The following is a 24,655-nucleotide window of genomic DNA, read 5'->3' as shown; positions in this document are numbered from 1 at the left end:
CTACCTTAGAAGTTGTAGGAATATCTGAATCTGAGAGAACATTGGTTTTCTACAAGTTTGTCATCTCACATATCCTGATTCTACGCCATGTGTTTTCTTGGAGTTGAATAATGAACGGTACTTTTAAAACTTCACCTCTATTGATTTATTTGACTTTCATTACTTTGGATATACTAGCAGAACTCGGTGGTCGAGGCAGGGCAGCTCTGTGAAAATGCAGATTAATCTGCTGCCTGCACTGCCAGCATTCCATATGGCCGGGTCCAAGTCATGGCTGCACCACTTTTGTTCCAGCTCCCTGGCAATTCACCTGGGAAGGCAGTGTGGGATGGCCCAAGTACTTGGGTCCCTGCACCCACATGGGAGAGCTGGATGAAGCTCCTGACTCCTGGCTCCTGGCTTTGGCCTGGCCCCGTTTTGGCTATTGCGGCCAATTGGCAAGTGAACCAGCAGATGGAAGATCTCTCTGTAACTCTGCCTTTCAAATAAACACACAAATCTTTTTTTTTTTTTTTTTTTTTTTTAAAAGCAGAGCTTGGTAAGTCAAATGATTCAAGGATTCGCAAATGTACAGAGACTCAGTTCTGAACCAACTGAAATGAAAACCTAAGAGAACAAGAAGAGAGCTGATTGGCTAGTGCAGGGTAAACAGGGTCTATAAAAGGCAGCTGTAGAACAAGAAGTCAGAGGTACTTCCCACCTAGAGTCCAAACTCTGGTGCGCAGATAGAGCCTCCTCGCCATGAGTGGGTGCCCATATTTAGGAAACAACTTTGGGTGAGTATTTGCCTCTCTCCTAAGTAGGTTTACATGACTGGGAACACCACATATAAGCATTTAAATTTCTGAATATAAAGATCATTGGGAACAGAAACCTTTATTCCCTTGTTGAATAATCTAAGCGAAATTAACAGCAAGTGAATTTTAATTGCTCATATTATTAGTTGTATGCTTTCTCAAACTCTATTTTTCTTTTCTCCTCATTTATTAAAACAACAGATACGCTTTTAAAAACTTATCTGTAGAAAGCAGGGAAGAAGACAAATCACAGACCGGTGTGAACAGAGCGAGCAAAGGAGGACTCATCTATGGGAGCTACTTGCAGGTAAGGGGCAGGGTCCCCACAGGGCTTGGCCTCCACTGTTAGGCACCAAATTCTGCTAAATGACTTTTCCATGTTCCCATACCCCCTGCCAGTAATCAACAATTTTCCTTACCTGAGTATATCCCTATTCATACAAGTTTATCCTTTTTAAACTTCTGTGAGAACAATTCAAGAGCCTCACAGGTGAAAATTCGCCTCTTTAATAGAGGAACAGTGAAAGTAGAGAATTGAGAACCAGGGCATAGGGGTATAAATGATAAGACACAGTGTACATAGCTGGCAGGCATTACATAACTTAAATAAATATGTCAGGGTCAATAAACCTTAGCCTAGAAAACTGCAAGTGTGTCTCCAAAACATTATCTTTAAAAGTCTCTTGTAGTAAAATACAAATGTTAAAGGCACCCTGAGAGGTTTTTGTTTGTTTTCTGTTTTTGTTTTTGGAGATCATTAGTCAATAAAAGAAGCATGTTAACAAATGAGATATTTGGAGATCATTCTAGGCTGTTTTAACCTGTTTGTCTTCTACCTCTTTAAAGAAGAAAAGTAGAAGCCTTGATACTTTCACTGATAAAGATCTTTAAAAACAGACTTTAGGTGAATAAAAGAATGGCAGATACACAACTAACCTGTTTTCAAGTTTTCATCATATTTATTGCATGAGATAGAAAGCATATCACTTCCCTTTGAGTGTAATAGCTTTTGTTATGATAAAATCCTAACAGACATTTTTGGATACCGATAAAAATCATCAATTCAACTCTTCCTGTCTCATGAGACTCATTTCATTATTTAAAGGAAAATAGATCTGTTTGTTGTGAATTTGGGACTCTAAGAAACCATTTCCAATAGTCTTTCAATTGTTATTAAAGTTGTGAAAAACCACATTCTGAAATATCAAAATCTTTCTGTTTTTCACTTTAAGTTGGAAAAAATTTTGAATGCACAAGAACTTCAAAGTGAAATAAAAGGAAATAAAATCCATGATGAACACCTTTTTATTATCACTCATCAAGGTAAGTAAGTCGCATGTTGACTCAGCATTAACAATCCCATAGGCATAAATCAAGAATAATGAGGGAAGATCAGATCTCTTAACGATAAGCTGATGAAAGATCAAGGGATTGTCTTTTTTTTTTGAAATGCTTGAGACAATTTTCCCCTAGATATGTTCTCATAAGACACATTGTTGGGATTTTAACAGGGTTTTTATGTTGTTTCACTGTTAGTTGGGTCAAGTAGGACTCCTGCTTTGTCTAATTCAAAGGAGACATTTCAGTCCTGGAATTTCACAAAGAATTTACAAGCTAAGATGTTACTATTTCTCCACTTGGAACATTAAGAAAAGTTGTTTTGAGGGAATAAACTATTCAACTTATGTGTATTTACATAAAAACCTGCTGTCAGGCTGGCGCCGCGGCTTACTAGGCTAATCCTCTGCCTGCGACACTGGTACTCCAGGTTCTAGTCCTGGATGGGGCGCCGGATTCTGTCCCGGTTGCTCTTCTTCCAGCCCAGCTCTCTGCTGTGGCCAGGGAGTGCAGTGGAGGATGGCCCAAGTGCTTGGGCCCTGCACCCGCATGGGAGACCAGGAGGAAGCACCTGGCTCCTGGCTTCGGATCGGTGCAGTGCGCCGGCAGTGGTGGCCATTTGGGGGACGAACCAACGGAAGGAAGACCTTTCTCTCTGTCTCTCCCTCTCACTGTCTAACTCTGCCTGTCTGAAAAAACAAAACAACAACAACAACATCAACAAAAAAACAAAAAACAAAAACCTGCTATTAAACAAAAATATAAATCTTTTCTAAAATATATGTGTAGTCTATTCAGATTTCTCACCTCTGGGCAGTGGATTTCAATCTAGGAGCCCAAGCTTTAAGAGTTTAGAAGCACCATAAACTCTGAAATTGTGTGCAGATTTTCATGAATATGTATCCCAAAGAGGTATGTCATTCCCAAATGTCGAGAATATTTTCTTTAAGGTTGTCTGGGCTGTAACACCGTCCTCTGTCTCATCCGGGGCCCAGTACCTCCTGCTGTCAGGGCTGCGTGTTTTCTCATGTTTCCCTTCCCTCCCACTTCCTTCTGTTCTTTCCTCAAATGGGCGCTCACTGACTGGCTCAACCAACAGACTCCTCCCATTAAAGCAATTAAGGATGGAGAACAGCTGGCTTAAGTGTTACTTCTCCTGCTGTTGTGTTTATATATCTTACGGGCCTCTTATGCCAATGCAAAGCCAATAGGAGAGGAGTCATGGCTTAGTGGCACAAACATGGAGTTTGAGCAGAGCATGGAACCCAGTTTCTATCATGACTAAGAAGCGTGACCTTGGTCAAGTTGCTTAGGTCTCAGGATCTTTGTTTTCACAACTGTAAGGCTGGGAGAATTAGGACATCTTCTCTCTCACAGAGATCCTAGGAAGAGCATAGGAGACAAAGTGCATTAAGTACTGAGCCCAAGGGATAGCACTTAATAAGCATGCAACAAGCAGCAGCTGTCATAATTTGATAGGCTCCCTTTCCTTTCATTCTTCAGTCATCATATAAGCGGTGAGTCATGGGACTAGCCCACGAGCTTAAATCTGACAAGAGAGAGACACAAACTGATCAACACAGATCTGGTTTTCTGTCTGTCTAAAAAACTCCTAAAACAAAATTAAAAATTATAATTAGATTCCATTAAATATGTCAGAAATATAACTTCTGTCCATACAATACAACCAAAAAGGATGCACTAGAGATTTTCAGTTGTTTGTCATTTTATTCAATTGTTACACTGGCTACATTCATTTATTCATAAACCAACCATCCAGTATTTTTTTCATTTATTTTTTAAAAGTTTTTATTTTTATTTATTTGAGAGGTAGAGTCACAGCGAGAGGAGGAGACAGAGAGAGGTCTTCTATCCACTGGTTGCTCCCCAGATGGCTGCAATGGCTGGAGCTGAGCCGATCTGACGCCAGGAACCAGGAGCTTGTTCTGGGTCTCCCATGTGGGTGCAGGGGCCCACCTGCTTGGGCCATCTTCTACTGCTTTCCCAGGCCATAGCAGAGAGCTGAATCAAAAGAGGAGCAGCTGGGACTAGAACTGGCACCTATGGGATGCTGGCACTGCGGCCCCTCCAGTGTTTATTTTAACACTTGGTTAAATATTGAGGAAAAATAGTTGAATGTGACAAAGTCTAGAGACTAAGGGCTTAGAAACTAACCCTTATGGAAAAGACAAGCTAATAGGATAACAATCTTTGAGTAAAATTATTTTGGCTGAATTTATGATTCAACAAATAGCTGAGGACTCAGATGGTTATCCTAAAAGGAGATATACTGGTGATGCTGACTCAGTGCCAAGAAAGCTGCCCCCGGGACTTAGCTGTGAGGATAAGGTGAACTTTGCCTTTATTATTCTGCCACAAACATGTGGCCACATTGCTGTGTATCCCAAGCCTATGAGTTGCTAAGTTCTTCATGGAATAAAAAAAAAAACAACACTAAGAAAAGAAACAAAAATAAAAACCAGCACATGTTAAGAAATGTGGCTTTATGTTTTTAAGATTTTAAAACCCCAGCATCTTTCAAATAGTTCAGTAAATATTAATTTTTGAGTCATTATTAAAGTTGAATACCATTTCCACTTCCCCACATATCTCTGGCTTCCTAACAAGAAGTTAGAACTGGATTATGAGCTACTTCTAAAAGACCTAACAGTAGGTTTGCTAATAATAAGGAATAGAAACCATATAACCATTGTGCTGCACATATGGAAACATTTGATAAAGTTTGGGTATTATAATTTTCTAACACTAATATTGATTTCTAGCTTAAATGGGACTATGTTTATATTTAATGATTTAAAATTTATCTTTTCATTTCTCTTTCAATAATGTTTGCCATATATAATTGTGATCAATGAGGCTCCCATATCTTTCTAACTGACAGTGATTTTTTTATTCCAGCATACGAACTCTGGTTTAAGCAAATCCTCTGGGAATTAGATTCTGTTCGAGAGATTTTTCAGAATGGTCATGTAAGTTGTTATGTTGCAATACTGGTTTTGGGTATTTCTTAGAATATACAGAAATATTAATGAGGAAAATGTAACATAAAATAGTAAAATTACTACTTGATAAAAAAATAAACAAACACTTTCTGGACAAAGAGTTCAGCCATATTTTACCAGTGCCATTGCTACTACAGAATTGGACATTGCTTTAAGTTTCCTTCCAAATTTTGGTTTCAAGCCTTTTGTTTAGAATTCAATTCTCCCCAAACCCCCTCAAAGCAAAGGTGTTACAAATGATGGTTGATCACCAAGCTAACCAATAGAGAGCCTTTAACTAAGAGGTTCTAGCATTGTGTTTCCCAATGTTTATCAGCTGTGGTAAGACAAGAATAATAGTGAAGAAAGTGAAAAGGGAAGGGAAGGCAAGAGGAGAGAAAGTAAAAGAGGAAAAAGATGAGGAAAAGGGAAATGGGAAAGAATAAGATAAGGACAAGGAATGAGGGGGCAGGAGAGGGCCCTTCAGCTGGTGCTGGGAGCTCAATCACGCTTCTGCTTCCCCATCTCCCACTGCATTTCTTCCTGAGACTTCTTGGTCCCAGCGTGGTCCTCCAACCCTGAGCTCCTGCTCCAAGAATAGTTGGCAAAGAGTGCATGGGGCAAGGAGTCTTGAAAAAGCTCCTGGAAAATGGATATCATGAAAAATCTATGCCTGGGTTTCAAATGATTTTGCACCAAAATAAATTTCTAATTCCATCTTTCCATGAACTTTCTGAAGTGCTCTCATTCAGAGCACTTCCTACGTGGTTGAACACATTTCCTGTTTAAGTCCATGATGGCTTTGTCCTCAGGAAAGAGAAGATCTATCCAGGTGTTGCTTAATCCTCAGAAGTCCCCATGTTGCCTTGACCAAGGTATATTTGTTTATAGTGAAACAAAACGAGAAAACTTGTTTTGACATCAGAGGCAGTTGTTTTTCCAGAAAGTACTTTTACCTTGCTTCCACTTAATTTTCTTTCTCTTTTTAAGATTTATTTTATTTTATTTTTTAAAGATTTATTTATTTGAAAGGCAGAGAGGGTGAGAGAGAGAGAGTGAGAGAGTCAGAGTTATTCCATCCACTCGTTCACTCCCCAAATGGCCACAATGGCCAGAGCTGTGCTGATTTGAAGCCAGGAGCCAGGAGTTTCTTCCAGGTCTCCCATGTGGGTGCAGGGGTCCAAGCACATGGCCACCTTCCACTGCTTTCCCAGGCTAACAGCAGAGAGCTGGGTTGGAAGTGGAGCAGACGGTACATGAACTAGTGCTCCTAGCAACACAAGCGGAGGCTTAGCCCACTAGGCCACAGTGCCAGCCCCTCCACTTAATTTTCTATTTTCAAGATAGAAAAGTGATTCTGGTTTTGCTGACATTCCTTGCACACGTTGAGAATTATTATTAGTTCAACATATTTGTGGAAATTTTCAGCTCCAAAGTTCCTCCTTGAAAGAGATACAAGATGAATAGCTATCTATGCGTTGTCATTTACAGTTTATTGTGTATTTTGCAGAAGTTGGAATGGGTTACTCAGTGTTCTGTTTCTGAACTCTAGGTCAGAGATGAAAGGAATATGCTTAAAGTTGTCACCAGGATGCAGCGAGTGGCTGTGATCTTGAAACTCCTGGTCCAGCAGTTTTCTGTTCTGGAAACAATGACTGCCTTGGACTTCAATGACTTCAGGTGAGTGCCTGTGGCAATTTTTCTAAATGCAGAGGGCTAACCTTTTAATTCTGATGGTGGAAGAGGAGGATGTGTGGGTTGTGTCATGTGAAGGACCTGCCCTACTGCACTGTCACTATGAGGGCTTGGGGGTCTCCCATCAAAAGCATTTGAAAAGTTATAAAGACATTTTGCCAGCCATTTTTACCTACAAAACTGTATGATTATTAATTTCAATTAATCAGTGTATGCCCTATTTTTCTCAATAAAGAATTTTAGGCAATTTAGGAAAATGATGAATAAAATAATTAAGTTTTCAAAAATACAATGTTTGCCAAAAGTGCATCTGGTTTTGGGGATGGTAGTAACTACATGTTTGGATTGCCCGTTTTGTGCTAGGCATATTCCATTCATTTACTTACATTATCTCATTGGCATTCATAATAATACCAGGTAGCAAGATTTATAATAATATCCAAGAATGCAACTTGTAGGAAGCATTCAGTAATATTTATAAAGAATCTTTGAGCAATGTGGAATGAATGATTTCCCAGTATCCACATGTCTTTAAGGAAAATATTTTGTACACACAAATGTACACACACAATTACATGTATCTAACCATATGTCTATATATACACATATGTATATGCTAGTAGTCCAATGTACACTCATGGACATTTTATGATATATAAGCTACAATATATATACTATTCTTTATATTAAAATACATATCATATATATTAGAATATATAATCATTTTACAAGTCTACAAAGTTTCTGACTTCAAATTGATGGTTAGAAGTGATAATGTTTAAATAGCTCATTTTCCTCATTTTAATAAAGGGCAAACCATGGGTCCAGCTCTAGGCAGTTGCAGCTGTCTGTTCTTGGTGATGTCTAGGAAGGTAGAACTGATAGAAGAAACCATTAGAGTGATTTATAATCAAATCGAAACGCTTTCTTTCTCTTCTCTTCTTTCCTCCATTGATTTGCAAAGGGAGTATTTGTCTCCAGCATCAGGCTTCCAGAGTTTGCAATTTCGACTCCTCGAGAACAAGATAGGTGTTTTCCAGAGCATGAGAGTCCCTTACAACAGGAGACATTATCGTGACAACTTCAAAGGAGAAGACAATGCACTGCTGCTTCAATCTGAGCAGGAGAAGACGCTTCTGCAACTAGTGGAGGTGCATGCTTACATGCCATCTCTGAAGTCTGGTGCAATACCTCAATTTAGCTTCTGCTAGATATTAACTTACTCTTACAGAGTTATTTATTTATCTGAAAGACGAAGTTAAAGAGAAGAGGGAGGGAGAGCAAGTGGGAGAGAGAAATTTTCCATCCACTAGTTCACTCCCAAATGGCTTCAGCAGCTGAGGCTGGACCAGCTGGAAGCCCGCAGTCAGGAGCTCCTGATCTCTGACATGGGTGGGTGCGGGGACCCAGGCACTTTAGCCATTCCCCACTGCTTTCCCAGCCACATTGGCAGGGAGATGGATTGGAGTGTTCACATGGGATGCCAGAGCTGCAGGCAGTGGCTTAACCTTAACACTGGGCCACAACGCTGGCCCCAGCATTTTATTTTATTGTTTTAAAAAACTTATTTTTTATTTTTAAAAGAAATTTATTAATACATTAGATTCTCAGAGTCATACCAAATGCATGATAATTATTACAACACAATTTTCTTCAGCACTAATGTTAATATGATATTAATATAAATAGAACACATTCCATGTAGTTCAGAGACACAATTCTAAGAATATAATGATACTATCCTTCCAGAATTTAAGACTTATATCAGAGATGGTTTATATTCATCACAAATACAGAAAGAGGGGCTGGCGCTGTGGTGTAATAGGCTAAGCCTCTGCCTGAGGCACTGGATTCCCAAATGGGCACCAGTTCTAGTCCTGGTTGCTCCTCTTCCGATCCAGCTCTCTGCTATGGCCTGGGAAAGCAGTGGAAGATGGCCCAAGTCCTTGGGCCCCTGACCCCATGTGGGAGACCTGGAAGAAGCTCCTGGCTCCTGGTTTCAGAGCTGCTCAGCTCCAGCTGTTGTGGCCATCTGGGGAGTGAACCAGAAGATGGAAGACCTTTCTCTTAGTCTCTCCCTCTCTGTCTATAACTCTAACTCTCAAATAAATAAATAAATCTTTTAAAAAAAAGAATACAGAAATAATTTAATTAAAAATGCTCAAATCTATAAATTCAACTTGTTAAAATATAATGAACCCTCTTGAAACCTTCACAAATCTTTACATAATAAATTTTAAATTAATATTAAATAACTGGATAATCTCATTTTAAAAATTCTATTCTTCTAGGAGTCCCTGTTAAACAATATTAATTTAGTTTATATTTTGAATGAGTATGATTAACCATTCAATAAGCTTTGCTTCTTTAAAATGTAAATGTGACTGAAAAATTTCACTTGAGTATTTTTCTTAAACTAAATTACTAAGAATATGCTCTTCAGAAGTTTCCTTTTCATATGCTAATGTCCTAGGGGCCCACATTCTTGCAAAAGTATTAATGATTATTCTTAAGCAAATTATTAGATAAAATTGTATTATCTTGATATCTTCAGAAAGCCTTTTTCTTTTCATATTAAACTTTTATCCCTGCGAATTATATTCTTCTTAGCTTTACCTTTAGATTACAAAGTCTCGGGTGATCTTAGAACAAATTGCATCATTGTTTAATTATAAAGTTGCTAAGTATATCATGCCTCTGAATTTAGAAAACATATTTTTTACATTCCTTCAGCTGTTAACACATAAAGTATTTTGAGAACAAATCAGAAGGCAATATTAAAATAATGTTTCAATAAGTTAAGTGATTTTTAGAAGCAAATTAAGATTTCTGTAATCATGTATTTCTTAAGAAACAAAGAGCAAGCCTTAATGATGGTTGTTACAAAGATCAAGAAAATGAAATATATCAGTTGCTGTTTCATAAATGAAGACATTGAAGAGAAGGAAAAAATACAAATAGAATGGTGATGCATACTTCTCAAAACTGATGATTTATTATTTCTAGTATGTATTTTTGACAATATATTATATGTTTTAAATTTTCACATATTCATTTAAAAATAATATTTATTTAAGGCATGGCTGGAAAGAACACCAGGTCTAGAGCCACATGGATTTAATTTCTGGGGAAAGCTTGAAAAAAATATTGTTCAAGGCCTGGAAGAAGAATTCATAAAGATTCAGGTATTTATAATGACATGAGCTTATAAAAAGTTACTAAAGAAGGAGTATTATGAATTTTATTGTAGTAATTTCTTGCTGTTCTCTTACCCTTTCATTTTCTTATGTTCTTTTTATTTCATAAAAATCCTTCTTGGAATACATTTTGTGGTTGATTGAGTTTTGCCTGTGTGCAATTAAAATTACACAAAATTTAGATGTTCATGGCAGGCAAGATTTTTGTGATCAACAGCTATGATACAAAGATGTTTCCATTTCTATAGGAAGCCTCTTTTATGATCAGTTCCAGATAGAACTAGGTACACAGAGGACGAGGTAATCAAAGGTAGCTAGAGTTCTTCCCTTTCACTCCTGTATTTCCTGGGTCCATTTATCAGCTTTCAGACCATGGCAGTTTTCTCCTGCTTAAAAAACACTGCTGATTGCTCATTTACTTGAGTTGCAAGACCCTCATGACCAAATTTCTTGAAAGAGTTGCTAAAATCCTTTATCTTGAGAGGCTGCGTCAGGTTAAAGCATGGACTTTGAAGTTGCATTGCATGGGTTCAAAATTCCATCTCCACTGGGAACTGTGTGATAGTAAACATCTTACTTAATCTCTCTTGCCTCACTTTTATCATTGGTACAATAGAAAATAAGAGTATGATCAGCATTAAATTAATCACTAGCCTCCATGTACATAAATTCAAACATTATCTTTAATCTTAATTTTACCTGACCTTCTAGCAGCATTCAAAATTAACTACCACTTTCTTGAATGTTCTTTCCCCCTGGATTTGGTACATTACATACATTGTGTCTGCACCTAGTGCTCTCGTTCTTATTTCTCTAACTCCTTTAACTACTCATATTTCTCTCCAAGATCAATAAATGCAATTATTTGTGCAATGTCTCAGATCCTTTGTAGACTGACTTAGATCCTTTCCTATTTCCATAGTTTTCATTAAACAACCTCATTTATATCTATTGTTCCAATATCTACTTATTTATCAGTCATTTCCAGCAATTTATCTCTAGCTTAGAGATTGCTTTAGATTGTAGATCACATATATCTAAAAATTTATTTATTTACTTAAATGAGGGGAAAGAGAGAGAGAGAGAGAGAAAGAAAGGAAAATGTGCTGCTCTGTTGTTCTGGCTTACGTTCTAAATGCTGGGCTTGGCTGACTGAAGGCATGAGCTGGGAACTCAATCCAGGACTCCCATGTGGGTGGTAGGAGCCCTAAGCCATCACTTTTGCCTTTTGGGATCTGTATTAACAGGAAGCTGGAGTCAGCAGTCAGAGGCAGGTATCGAACCCAGACACTCTAGTATGGGATGCAGGCATCGCACTGGTTTCTTGAGCTAGGTCAACATCCAACCCTCAGATCATGTATGTCAAAATCTACTTAATGCATCTTCCTGATTCTCTAAAAAACACCACCAAAACCAAGCTTGGGAAGCTCCTCCTTCCATCTATTTTTGTGCCACCTGGTCTTCTCTGAGTTAAAATACATTTTTCTCCTATAAACCATCTAGTCTGACAAAACCATCTAGTTTAGTCAGACACTTATCAGTCATCCTTGGTACCGCTCTCTTCCTCAGTCAGTTCTTTGAGAGGAATTTCCCAATCCTGACTGGCTCTGAAATATTTCCTTTTAAATCGCCACCAGCACTGAGGTGCAAAGTGCCATAAATTTCCACTTGGACTGAAGCAGTAGGCTCTCAACTGTTCCTCCATCTTCCTCAGTTTGGCTCCATTCTGGTTAATTCCCCACACTGCCATTGGAGTAAGTTTTCTAAACTGCAAATATCATCACGTTATCCCTTTTACTCAAAGCCATTGTCTCAGGATAAAAATGACTATCCCTCATGTGACCTATAAGGCCTTCTGAATTCACATGGTCCAACCATGCTGAACGTCTCTTATTAGCAGGGTTTAGTTCTTTCAATTTACTGATTTGTGTGTGTGTGTGTTAAGTTTCTTTGCGAAACAAATGTTCTTTTTTTCTTGTTTTTAAAATAATATTTATTAAGCATATGTACACAAAAGGGAAATCACCCTCTGATTCCACCCAGGAAGAAACATGCACAAACCCCAGGTGCACGTGGAGGGGAGGGGTCCCAGCTCCATGGGCTGAAGTGTGGGGCACACTGGAAATAAAATAAGTGTGAGTCATAGCCAACGGTCTGTTTGATGCCCTGAAATAGTACCAGTATAATCAGTCCCTTCAATGCTGAGCTTGTTCCCATTTTTCTGGCTCTAGGAAAACTTCTTTAGGAAGGTCTTTCCTTATCCATCTCCTTATTACTTGTTACTCTAAGTTATAATAACACTAACATTGCTCCTCTATAGCCCTGGGCATGGTTGCAACTTAAAGCTTGGGTGATCACCTGTGCAGTGTCTTATCCCCATCAGACAACAACCTGTGCAAGGTCAGGTTTAATTCACCTCAGTTTTAACTGAGTTCCAGGTAGAGCATGGGTTGTAGGCAGAAAAGTAAGATTTCCCTTAAACTCACCTGTAGATATCAAATGAATAAAAATAAGGTGATAAATACATATTTTATTTATGGAATACAATATTAAATTTTGTTTTCAATGGATTTAGGAGTTATTCTGACTAGGACCTCTTAACTTTCCTAAGTAGAATTACTGTGCTCATAGGTAAAATAATCGCCATTTAAACTTAGATCATCATTGATCACTCATAGTTATTTCCAATTTTATTCACCTTGGACCACATCCTATGATATTTATGAAGAGAATATTTGGAATTAATTAATAATTTAAAGTTAACAAAAGGATAAGTCTAAGTACATGTGTGGAAAACACTTCTCAGAACATATTTTCCAAAGTAAAATATTTGACAATATAGAACATACTCCAAGGACAATGTGTCTGCAACCTGAGAGTATTTCTCAGGAGCCAAGCTTTCTACAATAGAGAAATCTGTTCTCTCTTGTGGGAATACTAATGTGGTGTTTTTCTAAGGCTATGGAAGAGTCGGAGGAAAAAGACGACCAGATGGCTGAATTTCAGAAACAAAAAGAGGTGTTACTGTCCTTATTCGATGAGAAACGCCATGAGCATCTCCTTAGTAAAGGTAAATATTTTATTCCCAGGATCCTTTCCCTGGAGTGTATGAGTGTGTGTGTATTTACAAAATACAGTTTCATAGGACTACCAAGCTTGACTCAGAAGAAGCGGAATGAAAATTGATATTCATGTTTCTGATAGAAGGTGTACGTGTTATCCCTGATAATCCTGTCTTACCAGATTTCCACGTCCAGTTGATTTTAAAGATATAGCAGAGGCCGGCGCCACGGCTCACTAGGCTAATCATCTGCCTAGCGGCGCCGGCACCCTGGGTTCTAGTTCCAGTCGGGGCGCCGGATTCTGTCCCGGTTGCCCCTCTTCCAGGCCAGCTCTCTGCTGTGGCCAGGGAGTGCAGTGGAGGATGGCCCAAGTGCTTGGGCCCTGCACCCCATGGGAGACCAGGATAAGTACCTGGCTCCTGCCATTGGATCAGCGGGGTGCGCCGGCCGCGGCGGCCATTGGAGGGTGAACCAACGGCAAATGCAAAAGGAAGACCTTTCTCTCTGTCTCTCTCTCACTGTCTACTCTGCCTGTCAAACAACAACAACAACAACAACAACAACAACAAAAAGATACAGCAGAAACTCCCATAGTATGGCAGACCAGAGGGATACCAAGATAAATTACAGATGACTTTTCAGGTAGCTCACAGGCCAACAGGGACAGGAATGAAGACAAGCTGTTGCAAATACTGTGGGGGAGGTCAGTGAAGGAGGAAATAGCTACTGAGCTTTGAGGACAGCTTTGCAGAGGAAATGCTTCTCAGGCAGACCAGGAAACACACATGTAGACCTTTCGTATAATCGTTTCCAGAGGAACTGAGCAGGCGGATCACTCCCGTCACCTCTGAACTGGAGTCTTTTACCTGCGAGAAACTGCTGTACTAATTGTGATTTAGAAGTTTTATTGTAAAGTGTGATGCAATATTTTTGGAAATAGGTAGACTACAAGTAAAAATAAATTTTTATAATACAAGTGCAGGATACAGCAGTACATGAAATTAGTATTAAATACTATGAACTTAAAGGCTCTTAACCTGAGTTTTCTAGAAAACACCTGTCAAGAATGGCAGATCTTGATTTCTTGAAGCTAGGAGCAAAGACTTAGAGAACAGAAACTATTTTATGTAATCATGATCTTCCTTAAACTTTAATATAGTGGTTTTCAGTGAATTAGGGAAGACTACTTTCAAATGAAGTTTGGAATGGATCACATTTAACCTTTTGAAAAGTAAATGATCATACTATTTTCCTTGGAAATATATTTCATCATTGAAATTTAATTTTTTTTCAAAATCAGCTATTCTTAACATGAGATAATTTACAGGTTTTTTTTTGGTTTGCCTTTTAAAATTCATTCTTAAAATAATATCTTAGATGATAGGTTTCTAAATTTAAATTAAAGGATAAAAAATTTCAACCCAAACTTGCATGGCTTTCTAAAAATATAAACTGTTAATTATTTAAAGTTCTGATGCCACTTTAGTATGACTCCCCTAAATACATGTGACATTAAAATATGCTATGTATCTTGCAGGTGAAAGGCGGTTGTCATACAGAGCACTTCAGGGAGCACTGATGATACATTTTTACAGGTAAGAACAAGTCAGAAGAGAGGAGGGAGTTACAATTGAGGAGGGGATGTGATATAGGTATTTTATAAAGAATAAAGTTTATAAATTGCAATCATCATTTAACACTGTAATTGGACTTTTGGAGAAAAGTTAGGCAATTATACTTTTAGTTTTGGACTTTTAAGTAAAAAACGTATGTCAACATCAGCATAATTTTTGAACTGTTTTCCTAAACTCAGAATGCGTGTAAGTTACTCGAGCGTATGCATCCTTGTATAAAACGTACTCAGAAAGTTGGATTTAATAAAAAAAGAAGACATGTTAGCAGACTTCAGAAAGTTTACATAAAATGGAATTAGAGGATAAATTTATTTTGGTGCAAACAAGTTTTGAAATGCATGTATTCAACGGATTGTTAAAATATTCATGGAAAAATGCCTATTATGAAAACATTTTTCATGGATTTCTAAATTTTTTGTACCAAAGTCAAGTAGACAACTTATCTTTAAATTTCATTTTTCCATGGATATTTCAAAGTACTCTTGTATATTAGAGGAAATAAAAAGTACTCTTTGTGTTTTAATACCTTTATCTCAAAGTGATTGACTTGTGTTGGTGTATATGTCTTCCTTTTAATAAGAACCTACCTTAGGCATAACTCTGTCTTGTTCGTTCATGTCTATTATATGGAATTTTCTAGACTTCAAACACTGCAAGATGAGTAGCATTATTTCCATGTTGAGATGAAGAGAGACTAAGAGAGTCATTTAAAACTGCCGTAGCTCCTGAATGGCAAAGGTGACATTTGATGCCAGGGTCAATTGATTATAAACTGATGTTCTTACTAACACCCTGGATTTGCCTGAACAGATTTCTTATTGTTGTCCTGCTTCCCTTTAGGGAAGAACCTAGATTCCAGGTCCCTTTCCAGTTGCTGACTTTTCTCATGGATATAGACACACTCATGACCAAATGGAGGTGTAAGTCCTCCCCCACCCCATGTTCCTTCTCCTTCTATCCTGCTTCTTTACCCCAATAAACTCTAGGAAAATGTTTTAGTTTTATAATCAGAAGGAAAAAATAAATATTCAAAGAAAATGCTTGAATATATAATAGTCACGTATTCATTTTTATGCCAATGCAGTTTTAAAATATAATTTCATTAGTTACTACTATTTTTGATAGTGGAGGGAAGGGCTCCTAAAGACAAATTGGCAAAAATTCATAGAAGTCCTGAGTCGGCTCTTTCCCCTGGTGCTGAGCACACTGCTAAATGGTGCAGTAAAATGCATGCAGACTCAAGCGCACAGGGTGCCAGGCAACCTAACAGTCTCCCTGGCTCTCACGCATGGACCGCCAAGCGATAAGTTGTCAGTCTTTTCTCAGAAGCAATAATCATTACCAGCCCCTTTGGAACATTATGGAAACTAATGGCAGCAAAGCCTTGAGGAGTAAACGTGTGTGTTTGCCTAGATAACCACGTGTGCATGGTGCACAGGATGCTGGGCAGCAAGGCTGGCACGGGAGGCTCCTCTGGCTATCAGTACCTGCGCTCCACCGTGAGGTAGGAGGGGGAGCTGTCCTCTCTGTCAATGTTCTTCTTCATACCATAGTTAACTAACAGGCAAAACCACAATTTTAATGCTAAAGCCACTCTTAACAGACATTGGCTATGAATGTAAGGTGGCATTTCAATTGATTAATTACTTCATGGCTGTTACTTAGCCACTACTTTGCAGCTGGGAAATATTTTCCAATAAATAATTAAGAACTCCTTATGCACTGAGTTTGTTACTTTGCTCACCATCCTTAAAAAGTAGGCAATGATAACACATCTCTGTCTTTATGAAGATACTATAGCAATAAGACTCTGTGTTTTTAACATGGGCTGCCCTTTACTAGATCAATCAAACACATGATACTGCTTCATGGGCATGACCTTTTGATATAAAATAAGAACCAATCATAATACTAATACTATTAAATCCTCATGCAACATTTATCTGATATGTATACTTAGATACATAACATGTAATATAAAATACTAATTATTTAAGGAAAACATCTGAGAAATAAAATTTTTGGATAGGAAATATTAAAGATATTAACACATTTCCATATATATGTGTTTTTCCAGTGACAGGTACAAGGTATTTGTAGATTTATTTAATCTTTCAACATATCTGATTCCTCGGCACTGGATACCAAAGATGAACCCAATCATTCACAAATTCCTTTATACGGCTGAATACTGTGACAGCTCTTACTTCAGCAGTGATGAGTCAGATTAAATTCACCTGCAGAATCTACAAGGACGATTGATTTTTCAGTCTATGATTTTATTTTACGTTAATTATTGTGAGTATATAATTTTACTATATTTATAACAAAGTTTGGCATCAGTGTCCTGACTCAATTTTGGAATTGATTTTATTACCTTGTGTGATTATGCCTTATATAAGACTAAAGATTAACATGATGCTGAATTCAGTTAAATTGTAGCCTTGTATATAGGATATTTTTCTATTAAAATTCAACTTTCCAGATATTTACCTTAATGTAACCTCTTAAGGTGATCATCACTTCATTGCTCATATTTTATAAGCTTGTAAAGTCAGCTAGCCACTTCAGATATTGTGTGTAACAAAATGTCATTCTGTATCAAAATATATTCAAGCAAAAATTTCAAAATAAACATTAGTCTTTTGATGTGTATGGTTTTTGAAACATTGCTTCTATTTGTTAGAGCTTTTCATGACCAAAGATTGATATCTATGCTTAAAGATGAATGAATGGATGATGACTGTATTAGCTCAGAGAATTCTGTTGATTTTTAAAAATTTACTTATTTATTTTTGGCAAGAGGGTGTGATATAGACAGATAGGTAGACAGAAGTATCTCCCATCCACTGATTCACTCCCCAAATGCAATGGCCAGGGCTGGAGCCAGGAGCTGGCAACACCATCCAGGGCTACTGTGTGGGTGGCAGGAACCCAGTTATCCAAGCCATGGCTTCTGCCTCCAAGAGTTTACATTAGCTAGAAGCTGGATTCAGGAACAGGAGTTGGGCATTGAAGTCAGACTGTCTGATGGGGCAAGTGGGTGAGCTCATTACTAGGCCTAACACTTGCCCTCCCACACAAATCAGGGGAGTGTTAGAATAGAGGGGACTAGAGAGCTTTTTTAAAAAAATTTTAATCAGTTTTTAACAGATTCAGTATAGTTTGTAGATATCTTTTTTTTTTTTTTTTTTTTTGGACAGGCAGAGTGAGACAGTGAAAGAGAGAGAGACAGAGACAGAGAGAAAGGTTTTCCTTTTTCCGTTGGTTCAGCCCCAAGTGGCCACCATGGCCGGCGTGCTGCGGCTGGCACGCTGTGCTGCTCTGAAGCCAGGAGCCAGGTGCTTCTCCTGGTCTCCCATGCAGGTGCAGGGCCCAAGGACTTGGGCCATCCTCCACTGTTTTCACGGGCCACAGCAGAGAGCTGGACTGGAAGAGGGGCAATCAGGACAGAATCCAGCGCCCCAACCGGGACTAGAACCCGGTGTGCCGGCGCCACAAGGCGGAGGATTAGCCTAGTGAGCCGCGGCGCTGACCTTGTAGATACATTTCTAAGAATATAATGATATTCTCTTGCTTCCTTCCTCCTTGGGCAGCTTTGATGTACATAGACTGGATCCAGTTCTGGAATATGATTTCCTGGAACACTTAGGATCTTATATACCATGTCTTCTGTAGATTTTGACTTTATTCTTTCCTGTGGTAGACCAGTTCCCTTTCCCATGCTGTGTCCCAGCTTCTAGTGCCTGTGGATACACAGAAGTGTGAATGTGCTCTTCCCCTACCCTGTGGTCTGGGAAGTAGAACGGTCTCTAATGTACGGCAGAATTGAGATAGGAACAAGCAGAAGAACCCTTAAAGAAGAATGTCTTTTTCCCAGAAAAGAAAAAAAGGAGACCAAATATTGATTTTCTAATAAAAATATTAAGAGTTGATATCAGCCCTGAATTCCAGGCGTCCTTTTCCAGGTTGGCCCAGATATTAGAACCTTTAGCTCACTTTCTGTTATGAGGGGGAGTTTGTAGTACTATCACAGGATCTTAAATATATCAACTTTGATCTAGTGATTATCTCCAGCCACCAGAGCTTCTTAATGGAACTGAAGTACTCTTTGGTATCAGTCACAAGTTGTTTTCTTATAAGGATCTCACACTGTCTAGTTTGTATCTTAGTCATCTGTGACTGCCTTTGCATACATGACAATTGCATGTTTGTGCATGTGCTTGTGCATGTCTACCTTGTACCCAATGGTGGTGAAGCAGAAACAATAACAAGGCAAATAAAATGGTGGATAAAGGCACTAACTTTGCAATCAACCAACTTGGGGGAAAATGCTGACTGCCATCTATTAACTGTTGGCGCTGGTACAGAAACAAACATAAGCCACAGCTTCCTGTCTCAATGAGAATAAAATTACTTATTTTGCAATCGTTGTCTTTTCTCATAAAGTAATGAGGAAACATGTTATAGACATTCTGTCACTAAATACCTTGGTATGTTGAAATAAATGTTGTTTGTAAAAGTTTATCATTCCTTCAATAGACTATATGATTTTACTTAGTTCTTTACGTTAGTACGGGTGTATTTGGTATGAATAAGTTATGCAGTTGCAAGAGTTTTTTTGAAGAGTTATTTCAATAATTCTTATGCAAGTATCAAAATTATAATGTCAGTTCCTACAGTTCCTACCTTTGCCCCATTCACACTTGCTTCTTTTGCTGATGATCCACTCTATGTTGGAAAGTCTAAATGGGTTACAACCAATGTAGTACTCACTTAAAACATTTTAAAAATTATTTGAAAGAGAAAGAGAGAGAGAATGAATCTCCCATCCACAGGTTTGGTTCACTCCCCAGATACTCACAACAGCCAAGGCTGAGCTAAAAGCTGAAATCCAATCTGGGTCTCCCAATGGGTGGCAGAGAACCAACTATATGAACCATTATTAGCTGCCTCTCAAAGTGTGCATTATCAGAAGCACAGCCAGGAATCAAACCCCTAAATGAAGGGACATGAAATTTATCAAGTAGTGTTGGAATCAGTACAGTCACTGTGTCAAACCCTAACAATAATAAAAATTCTCTCTGGGTCTATTTCACACATAAATAAATACAGGTAGGAGATTATGAAGGCAGGGCTCTCATGCACTTATGATTGATAATGAGAATTATCAGAAAAGACCTCCAGAACCATATCCATATACAAGGGCCACCATAATCTGCCCACAAGAAATACTTTTGCAAGGATACCTGCCCAGCAACTGCCTGTTCAGACTTGTGCTGATACCATCCTTGTGACTGACCCTTGTTGCCAAGTATAGCTGTTTCAAAAGCTTATGTAACCCTTTAAATTTTACTTTTAAAAACCCTCATCTGCCTTTGCATCCTTGGATATGACCATATGCATTCCCAATGCAACAAATTCATTGCTGAGTAAATTCATTAGCTTTAGAGAATGACAATAGATTATTGAGTCCTGGATATAAGAGATACTAAAGAACACATATGTAAGAAAGGACAGTGGACATGGAGAGGAAGGAGGTGATTAAGTGATAAGTTAACAGGATGCAGTTAACTTAATTAAAGGACTTGGGAATTCTTCTAATTTCATTGATCAGATTTTACATGATGCTGATGTATTACAAATCAAAATACAGATTCTAGGAGGAAAAGGGCCTTTGCTGGGATGTGAGGGGTGAGGAGTGAGGGAAGATGATAAATGGAGTTTAGAAGACATTTGGTGAACTGAGATTAAAATGTCCATGGAAAAAAACTAAAATTGGATCTTGGACTTGAGCTGGGAAAATTCTGTGTGACTATAAAGCATATTAACACAGTGCTGACAAAATGTAAGACACACACTTGAGAACAGAGTCTTTGTTTTTTAATTAAAGGTAGGTTGTTTTACTATAAATATCAAATTCCGGAACACTTAAAAGTATGATTAATTTTGAAATTAAAAAATCCTTTAGTATTTAAAAAAAGAGTATTAGAAAAAGCATTTACATCATTCAGAAAGTAATTGAACACAATCTAGAAGAACCAGGATATAATTCTTTTCTGGCATTCTTGGATAATGAGAATATTTATCAATTAAAATGTTAATATTGTCTTTCTGGAACATGCCTAAACTTGAGTCAACAAATATTCTTTCCAAATTCCTTGTGGCTGGTATAAAAATACATAGCATGCTGTTTTTGTTGTTTATCTACTACAAGATATCGATAAATAAAGTGAGAGGGAAAATGGGCTGTCCTTGACTCTTTTTTTTCCTGGTTGCTGCTGCATTGAAGAAGACGACCATGAGTTTTAGAAAAGAAATATATACATAGTTCTTGAGTATATTTAGCATTTGATATGATTTTCTTTTTTTAAAATTTATTTTATTTATTTGAAAGACAGAGTTACAAAAAGACGTAGAGACAGAGAGCAAGGTCTTCCATCTGCTGGTTCACTCCCCAAATGGCCACAATGACCGGAGTTGCGCCAATCGGAAGCCTGAAGCCAGGAGCTTCTTCCGGGTCTCCCACGTGGGTGCAGGGGCCCAAGAACTTGGGCCATCTTCTACTGCTTTCCCAGGCCACAGCAGAGAGCTGGATCGGAAGAGGAGCAGCCAGGACTAGAACCAGCGCCCATATGGGATGTCAGCAGTGCAGGCCAGGGCGTTAACCTGCTGTGCCAAAGCACGGGCCCCTGATTTTCTTATATTAATTAATTTAATATGGTTCTACTGTATCCAACCAGATTATCTCTTCCCCTCTCACTGCTGTCCAGGAAGTGACTCACTTTCCACTCACAGACATGAACAGTAACAGTGTCTCTTCTGTGCACACAGCACGTTGCTCACTGCGGAGGATGCAAGTTACTCAGAATTGCAATGGTGGCACAGCGCCTGATATCCTTGTGCAGTGAACTTCACAGGAGAGATCACAGGTGTCAGGGACTGGGAGCCAGCCGAAGAACTAAGTGGGATTGAGAGGCCAGGAAAACGAAGCCGGACACTGGAAATCAGAGTCCGGGAGCCTCTCATTCTAGCGGACAGCCCAGCTCAGAAGATCGGATGTGGAGAGGCGCAGTGTCTAGGATCACCCAAGGAAGAAGTCAGATCTCCATGTTGAGAAAGAGAGCCAAGCAGGTGGTCAGAAAACAGAGATGCGGAGTGTAGACGGAGGGGATTCTTTCGTAGGGAAGGCAGGACACAAGACAACCGGGGTGTGCCTGCAGTACAGGGCTACACAGAGAGTGAGAACAGGTGGCAAAATCCTGTGTTCTCAAATAGGGGGAGACTGACGTAAGAAATGAAATCCACTGCATTCCCAGTGAAAATTCCAGAACAGCAATTGGTCTCTTGGGCGAGACTAGCTGAGGGTTCTCTCACACAGGTGTCACACTGGTCAGCGCGTTTCCATCAGTTTTTAACTTTTTCTCCAGAAGGGACTTAGTGGCTTCGTGTTCTTCCATCCGGTCACTCTACTGTTCAGGGGGCAGCACCGTGTGTTGAGGTAAAGCAACTGCTAGGGGAAATCCTTCGGCACTCTATCCAGAAGGCTGTTTCCATCATTGTGGGAGGCACTCATCATTTTAGGTTGGCCGATTTTGTAGGCAAGGGTAATGTACAGCAAGCGGTTTTGCCCCACAATCCTGTTATATCTCATTGAAAACAAACACAAGGAAAAAAGGCAAACAAATAGTCTTTTCAAATTAGACTGCCCTAAAATACAAGGTACTTCAGAAGGTGTGTAGAAAAATAGAATTAAAAGATGTTTATATTGACACAAAAATTTTGAGCTCTAAGCATAGTTTTTGCATCTTCCATGAAGACCCCCCCCCACCATATGCATGGATTTCCAAAAAGTTTTCACACCAAAAAACACTTTTAATTCTCCTTTACCATGAACACTTCGGTGTCCCTTCAGATCTCCTAATCTGACCCTCCGTGCAGAGCAGGAAGCCATTCCACAGGTTTCTTTGAGGGCCATGGTTCTAGGGTTCTTCCTACAGACTCTGGTTGTCCTATTCTTTCTAAGAAAGAGATATTCTACAAATGAATTTAAATACCACTGGGCCCCAGGACCTTTCGTGGAGGGTTGCTGAAATCTGAAGTTGACTAATGCTTAAAGAACCATCTTACATTTATTGCATCCCGAACCCCTTCACTTTTGTAGCTGTCTCCTGATCTGCCCAACACGTCACACAAATACAGCGGAAACAGAATCTGCAATACCTAAGAAAAAAAGAGAAATTGTTAGGATTAGTCTACATCCTGTTAATGACTTTTAAATAGCAAATTAAAATTAATTTTCATTTGGAGTCAGAAACAGTGCCTACCAAGAGAAAATAAGTTAAAGGTGATCACTGTTTGTCAGTGTAAATATCACAAAGAGCAGATATTATATTTCTAATATTTTTGCTTAATGTGAAAAACAAACAAAAATACTTGTTAACTGAATTGCTGAATGTGTCTGAAATCTGTATTGCACTGATATACATTTCCTAGTGGCAGTAAAATAGTATGGATTATTTTAAGATTGTAACTGGAGCAGAATTTCACTGAATCACAAGTGTGCAATGCTTCCTTAATATACAAGAATATGCATCTCAACATCATTGAGGAGACAATACATGGCCTGTTGGAAGGCAGGATTTCACCATAATTGACAGAACATGTGAAATCCCTTGGGGTTATGAATACCATCTGTATTATGTCATTCCTCATAAGAATAATATGACTATCACCAGGTACACAATCTTTAGAAAATGTCTTTGAGAACGATTTGGATCCCTGTATAATCCATAACCAAGCAGTCCCATGGAGCAAAGAAATCATCTCTAGACACCCTTGGAGTCTGAAGGCAATTTTGTCACCCAAATAAATAAAATGAATAAATAAACTTTTTTAAAAAAATATAATTTGAAATACTTAACTAGCTATCTTAGTTTAGTTGATGTTTAGTCAATCACAAAAGCAAAACCAGTCTGCTATTCAATGGAAAGCACATTTGATATCTGCCTAATTCTCTCAATTCTAGGGGCTGCTTCCCCAGAATTTTGTAGGAGGTAAGCAGCATATTAAGTCAGAAACAGTTCTAACAATCAGATTATCATATATTTTCATGCAAAGAAAAACTGATTCTTCATAATCATCCCAGGCAGGTATTCTAATACAGAAAATGAAAGAAATTCATACTGTTACCAAAAATAAATTTGGAACAAAGAGACATTTCTGGATAAATTCAAGCCTCCTAAGTTGAGTGCTTCTATCTGGTTTTTGAAGTGGTTAACTTTGGTAAATTATTTTATCTTGCATTTTGACATATGTACATAACACATGCAGGTACTTCAAAAAGTTCATGGAGGGCTGGTTCTGTGGGCAGCAGGTTAAAGCCCTGGTCTGAAGCGCTGGCATCCCATATGGGCTCCGGTTCTAGTGCTGGCTGCTCCTCTTCCGATCGAGCTCTCTGCTATGGTCTGGGAAAGCAGAAGATGGCCCAAGTGCTTGCCCCCTGCACCCACGTGGGAGAAATTCCTGGCTCCTGGCTTCAGATGGTGCAGCTCCCACCTTTGTGGCCATCTGGGGAGTGAACCAGAGGATGGAAGACCTCTCTCTCTGTCTTTACCTCTGTAACCCTGTCTTTCAAATAAATAAAATAAATCTAAAAAAATCATGGAAATATAATTAAAATATGTTAATTTTGGTGCAAAAAATTTGAAATCTATGCATTTTTTCCTAATATGCATTTTCCTTTGTGAAGACCACTTTTTTATATTTTGTATATAGCCCCTCTTCATATTCAAAATAAGAATATTTGCCATAGTGCCTCTTTTTAAAACACTCTTATTTTAGTCCTTTTAAAAACATTTATTTATTTTCATCTATTTGAAAGGCAGCATGACAGAGAAAGGGAGTATCTTCTGTTTGCTGGTTTATTAC

At 38.5% G+C, this 24,655-nt stretch overlaps 2 protein-coding genes and 1 pseudogene across 10 annotated transcripts in view; 1 reads left to right on the top strand and 2 right to left on the bottom strand.

Annotated features, from left to right (window-relative positions):
* Positions 1-24,655, bottom strand: part of LOC138843473 (ATP-binding cassette sub-family E member 1-like) — a 1,090,710-nt pseudogene that overhangs the window by 1,024,445 nt on the left and 41,610 nt on the right.
* On the top strand, positions 686-17,380 carry TDO2 (tryptophan 2,3-dioxygenase). 2 transcript variants are annotated; one of them, XM_002716875.6, is made up of 12 exons: positions 686-776; positions 999-1,104; positions 2,030-2,120; positions 5,055-5,125; positions 6,690-6,817; positions 7,797-7,983; positions 9,910-10,017; positions 12,988-13,099; positions 14,629-14,686; positions 15,566-15,645; positions 16,139-16,229; positions 16,803-17,380. In XM_002716875.6, exons 1-12 carry the CDS (start codon positions 742-744, stop codon positions 16,954-16,956), a joined length of 1,221 nt encoding a protein of 406 aa, XP_002716921.2. In that variant the 5' UTR covers positions 686-741; the 3' UTR covers positions 16,957-17,380. The 2 variants fall into 2 exon arrangements, with proteins under 2 accessions (XP_002716921.2, XP_089158413.1); XM_089302287.1 differs by lacking the exon at positions 16,139-16,229.
* The window catches only part of CTSO (cathepsin O), a 34,439-nt gene continuing 30,370 nt past the window's right edge, over positions 20,587-24,655 (bottom strand). For 6 of the 8 annotated variants that reach the window (XR_016211826.1, XM_002716884.6, XM_089302288.1 and 3 more), the window contains one exon: positions 20,587-22,948. Coding sequence is in view for 5 of the 8 variants with exons in the window: in XM_002716884.6 (XP_002716930.1) it covers positions 22,914-22,948 (35 nt within the window). In the remaining 3 variants the exon portion in view is untranslated. The remainder of the gene's footprint in view (positions 22,949-24,655) is intronic. The other 2 variants (XR_011378198.2, XR_016211825.1) reach the window with 1 other exon arrangement.

Source organism: Oryctolagus cuniculus, chromosome 8, assembly GCF_051225735.1.
Source record: "Oryctolagus cuniculus isolate XC-2025 breed Fujian yellow rabbit chromosome 8, ASM5122573v1, whole genome shotgun sequence".
In the NCBI taxonomy this organism is placed as follows: domain Eukaryota; kingdom Metazoa; phylum Chordata; class Mammalia; order Lagomorpha; family Leporidae; genus Oryctolagus; species Oryctolagus cuniculus.
This window is presented reverse-complemented; position numbering and strand designations above follow the sequence as displayed.

Excerpts from the sequence above, each read along its gene's own strand:
- TDO2 (XM_002716875.6), top strand. The coding sequence starts at position 742 with ATGAGTGGGTGCCCATATTTAGGAAACAACTTTGG. Across the intron at positions 5,126-6,689 it reads AGATTTTTCAGAATGGTCAT|GTCAGAGATGAAAGGAATAT; the intron begins GTAAGTTGTTAT and ends TCTGAACTCTAG. Across the intron at positions 16,230-16,802 it reads TACCTGCGCTCCACCGTGAG|TGACAGGTACAAGGTATTTG; the intron begins GTAGGAGGGGGA and ends GTGTTTTTCCAG.